Genomic DNA, 15352 nt, shown 5'->3' with positions numbered 1-15352 from the left:
AAGCAGCCGGGATACCGAACCCAGTCAGAGCGGGTGGGTGTGCACTCAAGTGTAAGGGCTGGTTCATTAGCAGATGCCCTCACGGCTCATTCTGTGTGTATATATAGATATGTTGGGTTTTGTAAATACATGCTCATTTTTGGTGTATAACATTTTACAATCAACAGACATCATAAAATGTCATGTGTTCAAGTATCACACCTGCCTGTCTGTGTAATTACATAATGTGACAGAGACCGAACTCGGGCCATAAATCAATGCATTTTGTTTATGGTGTATAGCCTGATTGGTGTTAAGTTCAAATTGCATGTGGTCAGTGATAGCAGCTGTGTATTAAATATTGTCATTAGCAGACAGGCAGGCAGACACACAGGTGTCAATAAAACAAGACATTGAGGTTTTTTTCATCGCGTTATTTTTCAACTTTATAGGTTGAATTTGCATTTTTGACGATTTGTTTCGGTAAGTCCATACCGAAAGGTATCAGAATCTGCAAAGTTGTGTTTTACCAGGGAGACTATAAGGGGGAGTGGTCACTCCTCGGAAAGCTCCTAAGCTATGCCTCCGCTCGTCACGTGACCAGTGCAGCCAATATGGCGGAAGCGTAGTTTTTAAGATTGAGCCCGGTTTATTTTCAACAGCTGATTACATACGCTGAGTGTTGTGACAACTGAAAACCTACATGTAGAAGATTAGTTACCTATTCTGTCACTTCATTTTAAGTCAAATACTTGTTATTAGTGTCAGTATAATACAGTAACTTTGAAAGTAAAGTTTCAAGTGGGCATGTTGTAGCTCACTGGCTTCAATTCTCAGTACACAGCGAAGAAAGACTAACTTATATCGCTAAAAACTTCTTTCACATATTCGTTTAATTTTTAGAAGGGAAATATACCTTTTGTTAAAAGGTGTTTGCAAGTAAATAGTGATATTTTTATAACGCCTGTTAGGGTGTATTTGAGGTGTGTGAAAATATGACATATCGCCGATCTGCCATTGAAATACTACAGGGCGTTGTTTGAGTGTTTCTAGTTAGTGTTCAAAAACATCTTTCACATACACCTTCAATTTTTATGAGGGAATATACCATCAGGTGAAAGGTGTTTGCAAGTAATAGTGATAGTTTTATAATTTTAAAAATTGTTAGTGTATTTGAGGTGTGTAAAAAATATGACATATCGCCGATCTGCCATTGAAATACTACAGGGCGTTGTTTGAGTGTTTCTAGTTAGTGTTCAAAAACATCTTTCACATACACCTTCAATTTTTATGAGGGGAATATACCATCAGGTGAAAGGTGTTTGCAAGTAATAGTAATAGTTTTATAATTTTTAAAAAAATGTTAGTGTGTATTTGAGGTGTGTGAAAAATATGACATATCGCCGATCTGCCATTGAAATACTACAGGGCGTTGTTTGAGTGTTTCTAGTTATTGTTCTAAAACATCTTTCACATACACCTTTAATTTTTATGAGGGGAATATACCATCAGGTGAAAGTTTTTTGCAAGTAATAGTGATAGTTTTATTTTTTTTTTTTTTGTTAGTGTGTATTTGAAGTGTGTTAAAAAATATGACATATCGCCGATCTGTTCTGATACGCCATTGGTGCTTGTGATGCTTGAGTGTTATAGTTCTAAAACTTCTTTCTTTCTTGTTGATCTTAGTATGTGACAAAACTGGAAAGGTGTTTGCAAGGCTTTGTGATAGTTCTAAACTTTCTGTTCTTGAGGGGTCTGTGACAGTGTCAGTTAACATTCTGTCAATGCCCATGTCATTCCACACATGCAATAAGATATCTGAATTAGTTACTAATGTAAAAAAATGTCTCAAAGTAGATTTTTTATAAAAAGGACAGCTGATGTTAACATGTGTTCTACCGATAGTTTTGCGTTCTTTAACATGTTTGGGGAGGGATGGCCGTGGTGTATCATTTATTCTTTCATTCACATATGTTCTTTTTCTTTTGTTCTTTTTCTTAATTTCTTTCATTCATTCACATAAAATTCTTGCTCTTAATTCATTCATTCATTCATTCATTGTAAAATTCCGACCTATACAATACACTGGCTGAAGTACTGTTAAACGCAGCCGAAGTTGCGCTGGGACCGAACCAAGTCACTGTGTGCGTTGGAGCATGACGAGGCACACGTTAATTAGTACAAATGGTAAAGAAAGCAAGCGAGTGACCTATCCCTGTTGTAGAGTATCCCTGGTTTTACGTTGCATGTGCCCTTTAAGAAACCAATTCAAGAACAAGACTCATTAATTTGAAAAAATGTATGTCCATTTTGACTTTTTCCATGGCCATTTTGACTTTTTGGTATGGCCATTTTGACTAGGGGTTGTGGCGATTTTTACTTTTGTTTTGTGTGTTGCCATTTTGACTAGGGTCAGTGTGGCCATTTATATTGTGTGGCCATTTTTACCTGTTCCCCTGCTGCACTAAACTCGAACTCAACACTATCGCCCGGCGATCAGGTTTGCAAAGGGACACAACTCCGTTGAACAATCTTGGGGTTCAAAGTTCATCATGGCGGTGTCCAGAGGTAAGCTCGCACGAAACTAATGCTCTTGACATTCGAGCATTTCATTGATGACATGCCACTTATACAGATGCTTTCTTTTAACTTCCAGTACTCTATTTGAAGTGTTACAACCTTTCTTTGAATTAAATTAAATAGTTTGATTGCTGTCACCTGTAAATAAAAATTGAAGACTGACGTTCCTGCAGGTTGGACTTTGCACTTCGGCTGTCAGTCGACAATGTCAGTATGAGTACAACCCTATCGACAGCACTTCGTGCACGCTCTATTTGCTCTGTACTCTTTGTCCTCTGTTATAGGCAAAAAATTCGTAAAATGTAGTGTGGACATTTTGTCACACTTGGTCACCTAGTCCAGCATATAACTAGACGACTTTGCATTATACCAAGGAAGGTGTGCTCGATGTAGGCCTTGGCTGGAATACGAGTTTATTCATATGAACTATTGTTCACCAAGTCCTTTTCCTTTGGATGCAATGATTGGGTTAGGGAATATTAGGAACCACTACTGGCTGCCGAACAGTTATCGCCATATTTTAGTGGCATTTACAAAATTATTCCGTCGTTCGTTGAATTAATGAAACAGAATTAATTATGATACTTAATTAGCTATTGACCGGTGTGTCCAGCCCATTCACTGCTGTCGATCATGTTTTTATATAATGCGGCGTAAGTGAATCATGGCAGTACAAATGGGTCTTTTCTCACAACTAACTGTAACAGTTATCGCCATTTCAGAATTTGTCATGTCACTTGCTCCCATATAAAGCTGACATACATGATATTAATTAAATACTTTTCAGTATGATTGATATATTTAGGTGATTTCCTGGTGACAAATATCTGATGCAATGTATTTGTTTTTGTTGATATCTTGAAAACAGGACGACAAACATTTTGGGAGGTTTGGAGGTACTAATGGGTGACATGTCCCCATCCTACAATACTAGTGTCTATATGTTACATTTACAGGTGTGTCAGGTGTGTTCATTGTTGCTGCAAGGAGAACAGCATTTGGAACATATGGAGGGAAACTGAAGGACTTCACAGCGACCGACCTTGGCACAATAGCAGCTCAGGGAGCTCTGGCAGCCGGAGGAGTCAAACCTGAACTTATCAACTCCATTACTTTTGGAAATGTTATTCAGGTAAAATAATAAAGAAAACCATATTTTATAGGCTGTTTCAGCAACCAAGCCGATGATGGGTTGTTCATCTCAAAGGATTATTAATAGCGGTGCATCAGTACAGATCGCCATGATATGATAAATCTCCACTCGTACCTTGGATGCATCTACGACCGATAATTTTATTACCTCCCTTTACTGGCTCTGCATTCTCACAGTAGCCAATCAGATAAGCTGTTACAATGAGGTTGCCCATGTCAACAAAGCTTTCAACAAAGCTTTCAACAAGCCTAGACGGTTTGCTCGCTGTGAGACTCAGATTTAGGGCAAAAATCATGCAGACAAATTGACAGGCCTGAAACCTTCAAAAAATATATGCAAGAACTCCTACCCCTTTCGGAGTGTTGCTAATTTTAATCGGTTAGATAAAACAAGTGAAACTGAGTTATGATAGAAGCCTTGTGATTGGTACGCTCAACTTCCCAGCGTAGACCCCTGATGGGATAAAGATCCAGCAAAGGGAGGTAATAAAATTATTGCTGTAGATGCATCCAGGGTATAGTGGAGTTTTTTCCGAATGTATACCCTGGAGATTATCGAGGATGGATATGATCAGTATCTCAAAATTCTGGTTATGATCAATATCAAGCTCTTCTGGTTAGAATATGGTGAATATCTTGATACATATCTTGATACACATTATACATGATATGATCAATATTTTGATACACTTGTTATGATGTGATCAATATTTATAAAAATTCACTCAGTATCCTTCTTTCCTTACTTGGATTACTTGATGACGTACACGATATACTGTAATACATAATGTACTCTGAATTAATGAAGACCGCCTCCGTGGTGTAGTGGTTAGAGGTTCGCCCGGAGAGCGGAAGGTCGCGGGTTGGATCCCTGACCGCGTCATACCAAAAGACTTTAAAATATGGTACTTGTTGGTCCCTGCCTGATGCTCGGCATTAATGGGTACAAGGACTGGTCGGCTCAGAGTCAGTATAATGTGTCTGAGTGGGGTATTCATGCTTCACTGCGGCATGGTATCTGAGTGGGCTAGCACTATAAAACCAGCTTCAGTCTGGTCTAGTACAAGCAGCCGCACATACACATACACACCGTTACACGTCGTCTTATGAGCGAAATATTCTCAAGCACGACGTTAAACCCAATTTCACCTCACCTCACCTGAATTAATGACACTTTGTGATTTGGTTAGTCTTCAGCAGATGCAGCATATATCGCCCGTCACATTGGTCTGCGAGTTGGTGTTCCCACTGAAGTGCCTGCCTTGACTGTCAACAGACTCTGTGGATCTGGTTTCCAGGCTGTCGTTAATGGAGCTCAGGTACAGTGGCACCTGTATGATTTCATTCCTTAGGGGAGACAATTATGATATCCTTCTGGCTCCATTCCACTAAATGATCTTAAGCTAATGCGATCGTAACTCCCCCAAAATTGCTTTGTGGAATAGGGTTCTGACCTGGTTATAATTAAAGATGTTCAGCTTGTGGTCTGTATTATGTATGTTTTTCAGAAAATATATTTCAAAGATATTAAGCATTAAGATTAAGTTTTCAGGTAAAAGGTGGTGGTGTTATAAGTCCCCATGGTTCCTATTATGGTGATCTACCTTCAGTTGTTGGTGATCTTTTGCCCACTTTTACATTGTATTGTCCAGAAATAATTTTCTACTTTTAAAGATATATGCTAGCTAGTTTTAACTCAATCTGTGATAATCTAGATGTTTTACTGTCCTTCGTTGACAGGGTTTTATATATTATATGTATGTATTATGCATTTAGAACTAGTTTTAGTCACGATATGGCTGAAATATTGCCGATGTGACTTTAAATCTTAACTCACTCACTCACTCATTTAGTGCTTCATTTTCGTCCGACAACCACTGTTTTGTGAAGCCGCAGTGTGTTTTGGGTCGTTAACATGCTGGAAAATCCAATTATCTTCATACAGTGTACTGGCCATTGGAAGGAGGTGATCATTTAAAATGTCAACATATCGTTCCTTCGTCAAATTTCCAGTGAAAATACTCAACGGTGTCACTGGACGTGATGATATCCCACCCCACATGTGAAATTTCTGGCTATGTTTTGGGCCTAGGTTGATAGGCTTCGCAATATATTTTGTCCAAATTTTCACACAGTTTGGAAAAAGCCAGACAGAACTTTCATCAGAAAAGTAAACATCATCCCAATCTTGAATTTCATGGGCCAACACCTGTTTAAAAGGGAATTCCGTGCTTTTTCACCCAGTTAATCTTTGCAATTCTTGTCTAAGGGTTTCATTACATACCTGAGGACTTCCTCGATTAATCATTTCATTTCTGATATTCTCAACGCTTTTCCATTTTCCCCTACTCACAATCAGACCAAGTCGCTGGCGATCTGTAGGACTAGACTTCCTTGGCCTTCTGTCTTGTGCTCAATCCGAACGCCTCACTGAATGTTCTTCAAAGTTCTGTATTCTGTATACTGTCATCTAACTCTTTTGCATTAGTCACACCCCTTTCAAAATTATTTAGAACCAGCTTTCTTTTCTCTTCTGCTGTCAAATCTGCCGTGTCAACAAAGGAAGCTGTCTGCTACACCAGGGGAGATAACTCTTGATGTAGTACGGTTCATTCTTAAGCCAACAAGAGTTGCCTCCCATATTGTGTACCTTACTACATAATGTAACACTTATTTTAGAATTCTATTATCAGTGTTAGGAAACAAAGATTTCTCAATAATTTCTGGGGAAACTGTATGTATATATGTGGTTTTAGCTTAGGTCAGTGATGTCACATTGTTTGTCTGTACAGGAGATTGAGCTTGGAGAGAGCAGCATTGTGCTGGTCGGAGGATCTGAGAACATGACTCAGGCTCCATACGCTGTACGTAACATCCGCTTAGGGACTCGACTTGGATCCGACATCAAGGTGAGGAGTACAATCTAATCCTACCAGTGTTCCAGTAGAACTCAGCCAAGCATGTTTGAGTGTCTGTTATCATCAGGCACATAGTTTGAATTTTGGGCACTTTTAGGCCAGTTTTATTACCAACAAACCTGGCCCATGATGTGTTAAAATCAAATTATTGATTATTAATGAATAGCCTTAGGGGGAAATATTCCCCAATTGAAGTATATTTCCTCAAGTTTGCATCATGGCATATTGCAGAAGAAATCAACCATAAATTCAAGTTGGTGTGTCTCATGAGAACCTGTGAAGATTCAGGTTAAAACTGATCTTCAGTAACCCATGCTTGTCGTAAGAAGCGACTAACAAAATAGGGTGGCCAGACTCGCTGACTCGATTGACACATGTCATTGTATCCCAACTGCGTAGATTGATGCACATGCTGTCAATCACTGGATTGTCTGGTCCAGATTCGATTATTAAGAGACTGCCGCCTTATAGCTTGAATATTGCTGAGTGCGGCGTAAAACTAAACTCACACACTCACTGTCTCATGAGAAGATTCTGTTTTTCTCAGTTGGAGGACACGCTGTGGGCAGGCCTGACTGACATGCACATCAAGACACCCATGGGCATCACCGCTGAGAACCTGGCAGTCAAGTACAACATCTCAAGGGAGGAATGTGACAACTTCGCTCTCGCCTCACAAACACGCTGGCAGAAGGGTGGGTGCTGGAATTTCATGAGGAGGTGTCATTTTGAGCATTTGTAGTGTGTAATTTCAAATTTATGAAATGCTTTGAAAAATAGTTTTGAGAGCTCTTCTGACATGCTCACATCCCTTAGAACTAGCCCTTTTGAAATCATGTGATTAGGTGAACATAGAGATTTTTTCTGGGTTACATCTTCTTTTTATTCTTTTTATTGATTAGGGCCGTTCATAATTTATGGCTGGAGGGGGTGATCATGATTTATGGGGCAGTCACCCATTTTGTTTTGGGAAGGTAGGGGGATCTTCAGTTTTGGACACATGTACAAGGGGCTGTCATATATTTTGTACATGACATGGCAGGGGTGGGTGGGTTGTCACTAACTTTGTGCATGAATTTTTAATGGGTGGGGCACATTATACAAAAATTGTATCATTGTACAAAAATCACCACCACACATCCCTAGCCATAAATTATGAATGGTCCCTTAGGTATTATAGAATTTACCGTGAAACCTTACCAAATGCCATTTTCAACAAATTTACATCAACATACCTGATCATAGTCATAATTTCTGAAGGTTTTTTTAACCTGACTTAGGTAATGGTAAAGACAGGTTCCAGGTCCCCTTGTTTATACAGGTGTAATGAAATGTCATCTGCCGGAGCCGTGTAAGTGGCGCTACTCAGCTTTACAACTGATGTGATGATTCTTTCAGCTTTTGAAGAAGGAGCATTCAAGGCTGAAGTTGTTCCAATGAAAGTTAAAGGAAAGAAAGGTGATTACTTGGTGACAGATCATTGCAAACACTTGTTGCAGTTTTCAGTGTATAAAGGAATGCACTTCACAAGGGTGCACAGATCATATTACCTACGCCATATTGTTTAAAATAGTTCAGGTTTCATTACTGATGTTTCACAATAATAAAGGTATGCTGAGGTAGCATTTTGGTGAAATATATCACTCTAAGTTTTCCTAGTGAGTGAATTTACAATGGCTTAAGACCATTCTGGTGTCACCACCCTGATATTGGTTGAATATTGTGCCTAGTGGCTGCAAGAGTTGTATGATCCCCAGGGAGTTGAGATTGATAATAAGATGTACCGTTGAGATTGACATCCAATGATCGAGGGGAAAAAGTACCAGATCCTTGAGCATGTAATCGTTGCGTGGATATGTGCGCTATGTGAATATCCTATAATAATAGAAATATTGCTGAAGCTGTGTGAAACTACCCTTCTCACAATGAGTCACTGTGTCTGACACGCTCATGATAGGAAAATATTAAACTACAGATTGGAGAAAAAATGTTTGTTATTTCAAGCACACTTAAATGTTTGTTTTTGTAACTGAGACAAGTACCATACTGATTCTAGACAAATTGACAATTTATCTAAAACTTTGCCTTTTGTTTGAAATTTAGTCTGAAAAATCTTAGACAGTGTTTGTCTGTGAGATTACTTTTCTTCTCACCTTTACAGGTGAGGAGGTGTTTGAGCGAGATGAACACCCCCGGCTTGTGAGTCCAGAAGCACTGGCTAAACTACCTCCTGTTTTCAAGAAAAATGGCACAGTTACTGCAGGAAATGCATCTGTGAGTTAAATGAAGCAAATTCATTGTACTTTCTTTAGAATTCAATGAATGAAAGATTGGTTCTCCTCATATCATAAACTGGCAGTGGGGTGGCCGAGTGGTTAAAGTGTTCATTCGTCAAATCAAACTCCTGGGTTTGATTCCACACATAGGTACCAAAGTATGAAGCCTGTTTGTGGTATCCCTTGCTGTGATATTGCTGAAAAATTGCTAAAGCAATCAAAACAGCGGGGAAAAACTTACTCCCTCACTCCTTATATCCTAACAATCAAAACTGAAGATGGCTAGTCTTAATAATTTTATGTACTGAAATGGAATTTTGGCTTTTGCACTGAACTATCTCCGGAAATGTTACTGAAAATGCATTTGGGCCCAGAAAACATCTCCTTTGCCAGTTAGACAATGTAGCAATTCGCATGCATGTTTCTTTGAGGACATCATTCACATCATAGTTTGTTGTGATTGTCTCTGTCTTTATTTTACTAAAAAGTGATGTTCACGTAAACTAGCAGTCAATGGAAAACGAGGCGGTAATCAGTTCGTGATTGTTGAATGGGGTAAAATAAGCAAACCAGTTTGTTGCTACAATAAATATGATATTTAGAGAAGCTATATTATGCATTTTCTGTCAACTACACTTCGTTTCGATCCTTACAGGGTGTATGTGATGGAGCTGCAGCCCTCATCCTGGCAAGTGAGGCAGCTGTGAAGCAACACAACCTCACTCCACTGGCTCGGCTTGTGTCCTACGGGATCTCAGGTATGCAGTTGATCTCTTTACTTTACAGGATAACAGCCAGTGTTGCACTGGACTGATCTCGGGTACACTGGCAATGTCTTCTTCTCTCAGTTTTGGATTACTAGTACACCTTCAGCAGAACTCAGATATAGGTGGTGTGACCTGTTTGACTGCATCTTTGTACATTGATGGTGTTGGATGTTTCTCGTGCTATCAAGCTGTCTATTTAGTGCAGTCACTTTGGCTGCTGTTGTATTATGTAGCTTTAACATTGCGGACTGCATTGTTTAGTTCAAATCTTAAAATCTTTCAGTTCACATGATTTCATTTTCAACAAACATTTAGCCTTTTCCTTCCATCATTCCACTTTTAATAGTATTTCAGTTATGTCAACTTTACTTTTGAAAATCGCAAAGTGAAGTAGGTTGCAGTTATTCATTCACTGAAGGACACCACAATTCCAGGGTATGGCACTCAAAGGATCAGAATAAGGGCAAATCTGGTCTTTCAACCTATACGTCACTTACTCGCCATTAATATAACATTGCCATAGGAATACGCTTTTAAAGCCAGTTCCAAGAATGCAATGTCAAGGATGTATGTCGTAGGTTTTCAGCAAAGTTGCAGTATGCAGTGTTTCTCACATAAAACAAGGAAATGTGCAGTTGCATCCCTTGTGTTAAGATTTCCTAAAGATGTGGGTTTTATCATTTACACTGATCAAACATCATGGTTTCACAGCATCAAGTCTGTACACATGGGTTTCCTCAATGTAGTAAACATCTTAGACCAGCATCACTTGGGTCTTTCGTCCACATCAGACTGACCCACTCTGACGTGACTAGAAAGGTTTTAAAGAATGTGATAAACTAGTGGTGGTCCGATTAATTGAAATAATCGAAGATTGGTCGCAATGACTAAACACAAGCAATCGATCATGTTTTCTCATAATCAAACACTTGTTTGCATTAACAATATTTTTCACAAGGTTGGTTTTGTCTGTTACATTTCATAAGCACTACTAGGTCATGATTGAAATTATCTTGAAGACTCCAGGTAATTTATGTTCCTAACATATCAGTCATCCTGTAAAGATGTGAAATTTGCAAATGCAGAAATTGCCAGAAAAACCCAGAAAGAACTACATGTTTTTCTTTGTTTGGTGCATTAAGAAACAACCAGGAAAATTTGATAAATGACGCTAACCAATTATTTTCGATGATTGATCGGTTCTAATGAACCAATCATCAATTATGAGATTTTGACCAATTCCCAACAGTATGATAAACCCAAGAACTCAAGCTGTGACCAAGGATTATGCATGGCGTAAGTTTGAATCTGAGGGTCAAAAGTTATGTTGCAGGTTGTGACCCCAATATTATGGGTATTGGTCCTGTTCCATCATCTAAGGCAGCTCTCAAGGCTGCAGGGAAGGAATTGAAAGACATGGATCTCACAGAGGTAAAGTTGAAATTTGTAGACATGACAGTTGCTCATGGGCTTTGTTTGATCACTTGTAATCATACAAAATGGGCGTGGATCAATTCTCATAAAAATCACTAGATTATATGGTCCAAACTGTATTTGTTAACAGGCTATCATCATGTTCCCGCAATATTTAGTGTGGTAATAAGCACAAGAAACACAGATTCCAGAAAATGCTACTGGTTCTTGCCATGGGGAATATAGTAGCATGACATAATATCTTGTGATGCAATACAATATAAGGGTAATGCTATTTTGAGGGCATTATCATTTGCAGAAGCCCGAGGTCTTCCATTAACTGCCCGATGAAGGAGGTCAGTTGAAAAAGACTGAGGCCTCTGCAAATGATAATGCCCTCAAAAATAGCATTACCTTTATTATTGCTAAAATGTATGGAATTTGTGTTGAAAAGAAAAAGGAAACAGTGAACAAACTTCTGACGGGGTGGACTGCTCGAATGCATTTACGTCATCGAACAATTCAAGTGACGTCACAACAGAAAGTGACGATATTCGACCTTGGCCTTTGACAAGACCATAGCCTGCAACATGTCAAACTATGCCAGTGTTCGGTTTTGGTCCAAGAACAATGTTAATAGTGCAATTGTTAAGGTTAGCACCAGCAAGAAAGGCAATATTACCGCTATTTAAAGCGGGAATTCGGGTTGCTTTGACTTGTTTGACCCAGAATATATCCCAGTCCAAAGCCAATGTCGAATGAACCGTAAGCCCACGCACCCACTATGACGTCACTTGACAACAGAACTGATAGTGGCCCATCGTTAAGGTTGAGCGGTCCAATATCATTTACAGCGGCCTGCAAATTTCTGATAATAGGAGGGCCGTTTCATGATAATTCCATGTATTTTAGCTATAATGAATAATACTTGAACATTTACACTTGTCATATGTGTATGAAGATGTATCTCATTATGCAAGGGATTATTTGAGAACAAAATAACACGTGACAAAATGTCTCACAAGCTGTATATGCCATGAATTTACATGCCATGTCAAGTCATTGTCATAGATACATAATATGCTCTTTATTATTGATACATGGCTTGACAATATGACTTGTGGCGTGGTGGCTCAAAACATTGAGAGGCTTGAAACAGATTAATTGTTTGAGCACCAATGCATGAATTAGGCAGTAGTGCCTATACAGTGAAGCCTCGTTAATCCGGACGGTTGCGTTTCTCAGCAAATTCGTCCGGATTGCGAATAGTCCGGACTACTGAATCAAGACCCAAGTTCAAGCAAGAGTTGCTTCCCTTACTATTACAAAACGACACGAATCTGGATAAAACAAATAAGCATTTAATGTAAAGCTTATAAAACGATGAATAGCAAGTACAACAATAATAAAGTCATAGCAAAAGGGGTCTTTCATTGTTGTTTGTGTTCGTTTAACCTTCCTCATTGAATTCATCACATCAATAATTTTACTGAGTGGCATCCACATGTTGATCCGACGTGTCTGATCACGTCCTTCCTCAGCACAGGTGAGGTAATGTCTAACAAGCGATCTATTGTAGTATGCCTTGAATGTCGGAATTATTCCTGCATCCATCGGTTGAATATGAGATGTGATATTTGGTCACATTTCGCAAAGTTAGCGAAGCACACTTGTGACTTGCAGCGTTGTCGAGAAGCAAAATCACTTTAAGACCACGTGACCACATCTGTCTGTCAAAGTACATTAACCAATCACAAAACAGCTCACTTGTCATCCACGCCTTTGTATTGTGGTGTCAATCAAAGCGTAAATGTACAGCATCTTCAGTCGGGAACTTTTAATGTCAATTAAAACAACAACCCTTAATAGACATTTCTCAGAAGTTAACAAGAGTTCATCTCCGGTGTCAACTCCATGACACCGAGTTTCTATTGTTTTTGGCCAGTTAAGTAAACATCGCCGGGGGTGTTGTTATGGTTCGTGAACACGACTTACAGCGTCCGGACTGTGAAGCAATTTACTGTTTATTTTACTGATTGGTTACAGCTACTTACCGTCCTGTTCCTAAACCGAATCTCTTGATTATCGAGGCAAATTAAATAGGCATAGATTGGTAACAAGCTAAAATCGTCCGGGAGCCGAGACATCGGGATTATCGGAGTCCGGACTAACGGGGCTTCACTGTATATCCTTTTGGTTACTGATAGTGTGTGCCTTTTGTGGAAGGTATGGTTTTGTGAGTGTTTTCAAGTATTTGACAGTGAGAGATTTCAAGTGTAGTGTTGACTCAAGCAAACACTACAACATTGGTTGCTCAAATTGGGATAGTAGGGTCACCCTAATTACAGTCTTGCCATGTCTTACCAAAAGGCTGTTAACCTGTATGGCACTGAGATGATTAAAACAAGGTCTTGACAGTACAGAGTCAGTATATTGTGTCAGACCAGGGTACTGCTATTAAACTTTGGAATATTATCTCAGCTTGCAAGTGCTCTTGAAACCAGATTGCAGTCCAGATTTGTGCAGGCAGCCACACACACACACGTTTCACATTTGCGAAAAATTGAGTTAGGCACTCAGCATGTTGTTGGTCAAAATATTAATGTGCTGTCTTATCCCCAAGGTAAAGGTATTCTCAGTCAAATGTTTCGCTCAAACAAATTTAAAACAGCCCTTGTGAAATGAAAAACTTTGGAATTGTGTTTCCAAATGTGGGCACACCATAATTTTGTATGAAGTTGTATGAAACCGTGTTTGTTTCAGGTGAATGAAGCCTTTGCTGCCCAGTCCTTAGCTGTGATAAAAGAGCTGGGTTTGAACCCAGAGATCACCAATGCTTGTGGTGGAGCTATATCCTTGGGACACCCTCTTGGATCCTCTGGAGCCAGGATAACAGCTCACCTTGCACATGAGTTGGGGTAAGCTGTGTTACTGTCTTTCATCCCCAATCAGCGATCAGTGAAACTGCCCTTTCTTGAATCGAGATCTACATTCTAGAGTTTGGCCTTGTTCGAGCCAGTTTCAGTATATTTATTTGAATGAAGTAATAAATGAAGATGTCAGGGAGAAATATTTTATGTTTCAATATGACATGCATGACAAATGATCGTGATATCACAGCTTGTTTCAATAAACAGGTGATTGGATGCCTATTTTGATCTTGTTTTATTCAAGACAAGCTCAAATGGCTTTAAATGTGTAGATTACATTTGTCATAACAATATGACTGAGGAATTGTACAATAAAGCATTATGTCTCTCACAAAGAATTTAAGATGTACATTTGATGACGTGGAAGTGTTTGTTAAAAAGTATGCTTTTTGAATGGCCCTTATTTAAATGCATGCATTGATTGTGGCATAATGTCATTGTAGTTATGATTATGTACTGTTGTTTTATTGATGTAAGATTACCATAATGTTCAGTGGGCCAGATAGGAAATTCCAAAACAGTGATTTAAGGATGTACCAGTATCCGATTTTCCATACATAGTTTAAGGTAGAGAATAAAACCAGTAGAGATCAGTAGGTGATCTGGAACATATGGAAGAAACTGTCATGTGTCTACACTTTGATGTTCATGACATATTATTCACAGCAATCTTCATCACATTAAGGCAGTATCAGTTGTAAATTAGAGTACCAAATAGGGAATCATGGTTGTGCCAAGTATGCTAGGGTAAACAGAAGTCTTTTCATTTGCTTTCAGGAGGAAAAACGCAAGATTTGCTTTAGGAAGTGCCTGTATTGGAGGTGGGCAGGGAATTACTGTCATCTTGGAGAAGGCATAACAGAATCATGATACATGCGTGTTTTAAGTGGACATATGAATGAGACAATATTAATGATATCAAACCTTGATACCATCTAATTATTTGTGAATGCTGTGTTATGAGCATGTGTTGTCATCAATAAGACTTGTCCTTGGTGTTGACATGTACATGGATCTGTTATTTGTTAATAAGTAAACATTGTAAAGAACCACAACATCCCATGAGCGTCTGAATAGTTGTCTAAGTGATCATCTTGGCAGTGTGAAACAAATCTTACCTCATGCCAGCTGCAACACTATAATTATCTATGGTCTACATTTTCTATATCACTGTTTATTAAATTGTTTTGATATCCCGTTTTTGTTCTTTTTTCTAGTTTTATTAAGCAGAATAATGACTCTCCTTTTCAGGCTTAGTATAAGGAAAGGGGTGATGGGGTAGCCTACTGGTTATAGCATTCGCTCATCACGCTGAAGACCTGGGTTCGATCACGCAT

The 15352-nt window shown here is 38.9% G+C and overlaps 1 protein-coding gene across 1 annotated transcript; it reads left to right on the top strand.

Annotated features, from left to right (window-relative positions):
* Positions 1–2488: 2488 nt before the first annotated feature.
* Positions 2489–15211, top strand: LOC124286897 (3-ketoacyl-CoA thiolase, mitochondrial-like). The gene is made up of 11 exons (XM_046723338.1): positions 2489–2547; positions 3516–3691; positions 4902–5030; positions 6504–6620; positions 7177–7324; positions 8028–8087; positions 8791–8903; positions 9561–9663; positions 11006–11103; positions 13849–14003; positions 14793–15211. The coding sequence occupies exons 1-11, from the start codon at positions 2532–2534 to the stop codon at positions 14872–14874; spliced, it is 1197 nt and encodes a 398-aa protein (XP_046579294.1). The 5' UTR covers positions 2489–2531; the 3' UTR covers positions 14875–15211.
* The last annotated feature ends 141 nt before the right edge of the window (positions 15212–15352 follow it).

The sequence above is a fragment of the Haliotis rubra genome, unplaced genomic scaffold (assembly GCF_003918875.1).
Source record: "Haliotis rubra isolate DU_JTF1 unplaced genomic scaffold, ASM391887v1 Scf395, whole genome shotgun sequence".
NCBI lineage: Eukaryota > Metazoa > Mollusca > Gastropoda > Lepetellida > Haliotidae > Haliotis > Haliotis rubra.
Note: the sequence above shows the minus strand (reverse complement) of the source record. Positions and strands in the feature narration are given on the sequence as shown.

What these genes read in the sequence shown, in the direction of transcription:
- LOC124286897 (XM_046723338.1), top strand. An exon ending in ACAAACACGCTGGCAGAAGG is followed by an intron (nt 7,325 to 8,027) that starts GTGGGTGCTGGA and finishes TGATTCTTTCAG; the next exon opens with CTTTTGAAGAAGGAGCATTC. An exon ending in TTACTGCAGGAAATGCATCT is followed by an intron (nt 8,904 to 9,560) that starts GTGAGTTAAATG and finishes CGATCCTTACAG; the next exon opens with GGTGTATGTGATGGAGCTGC.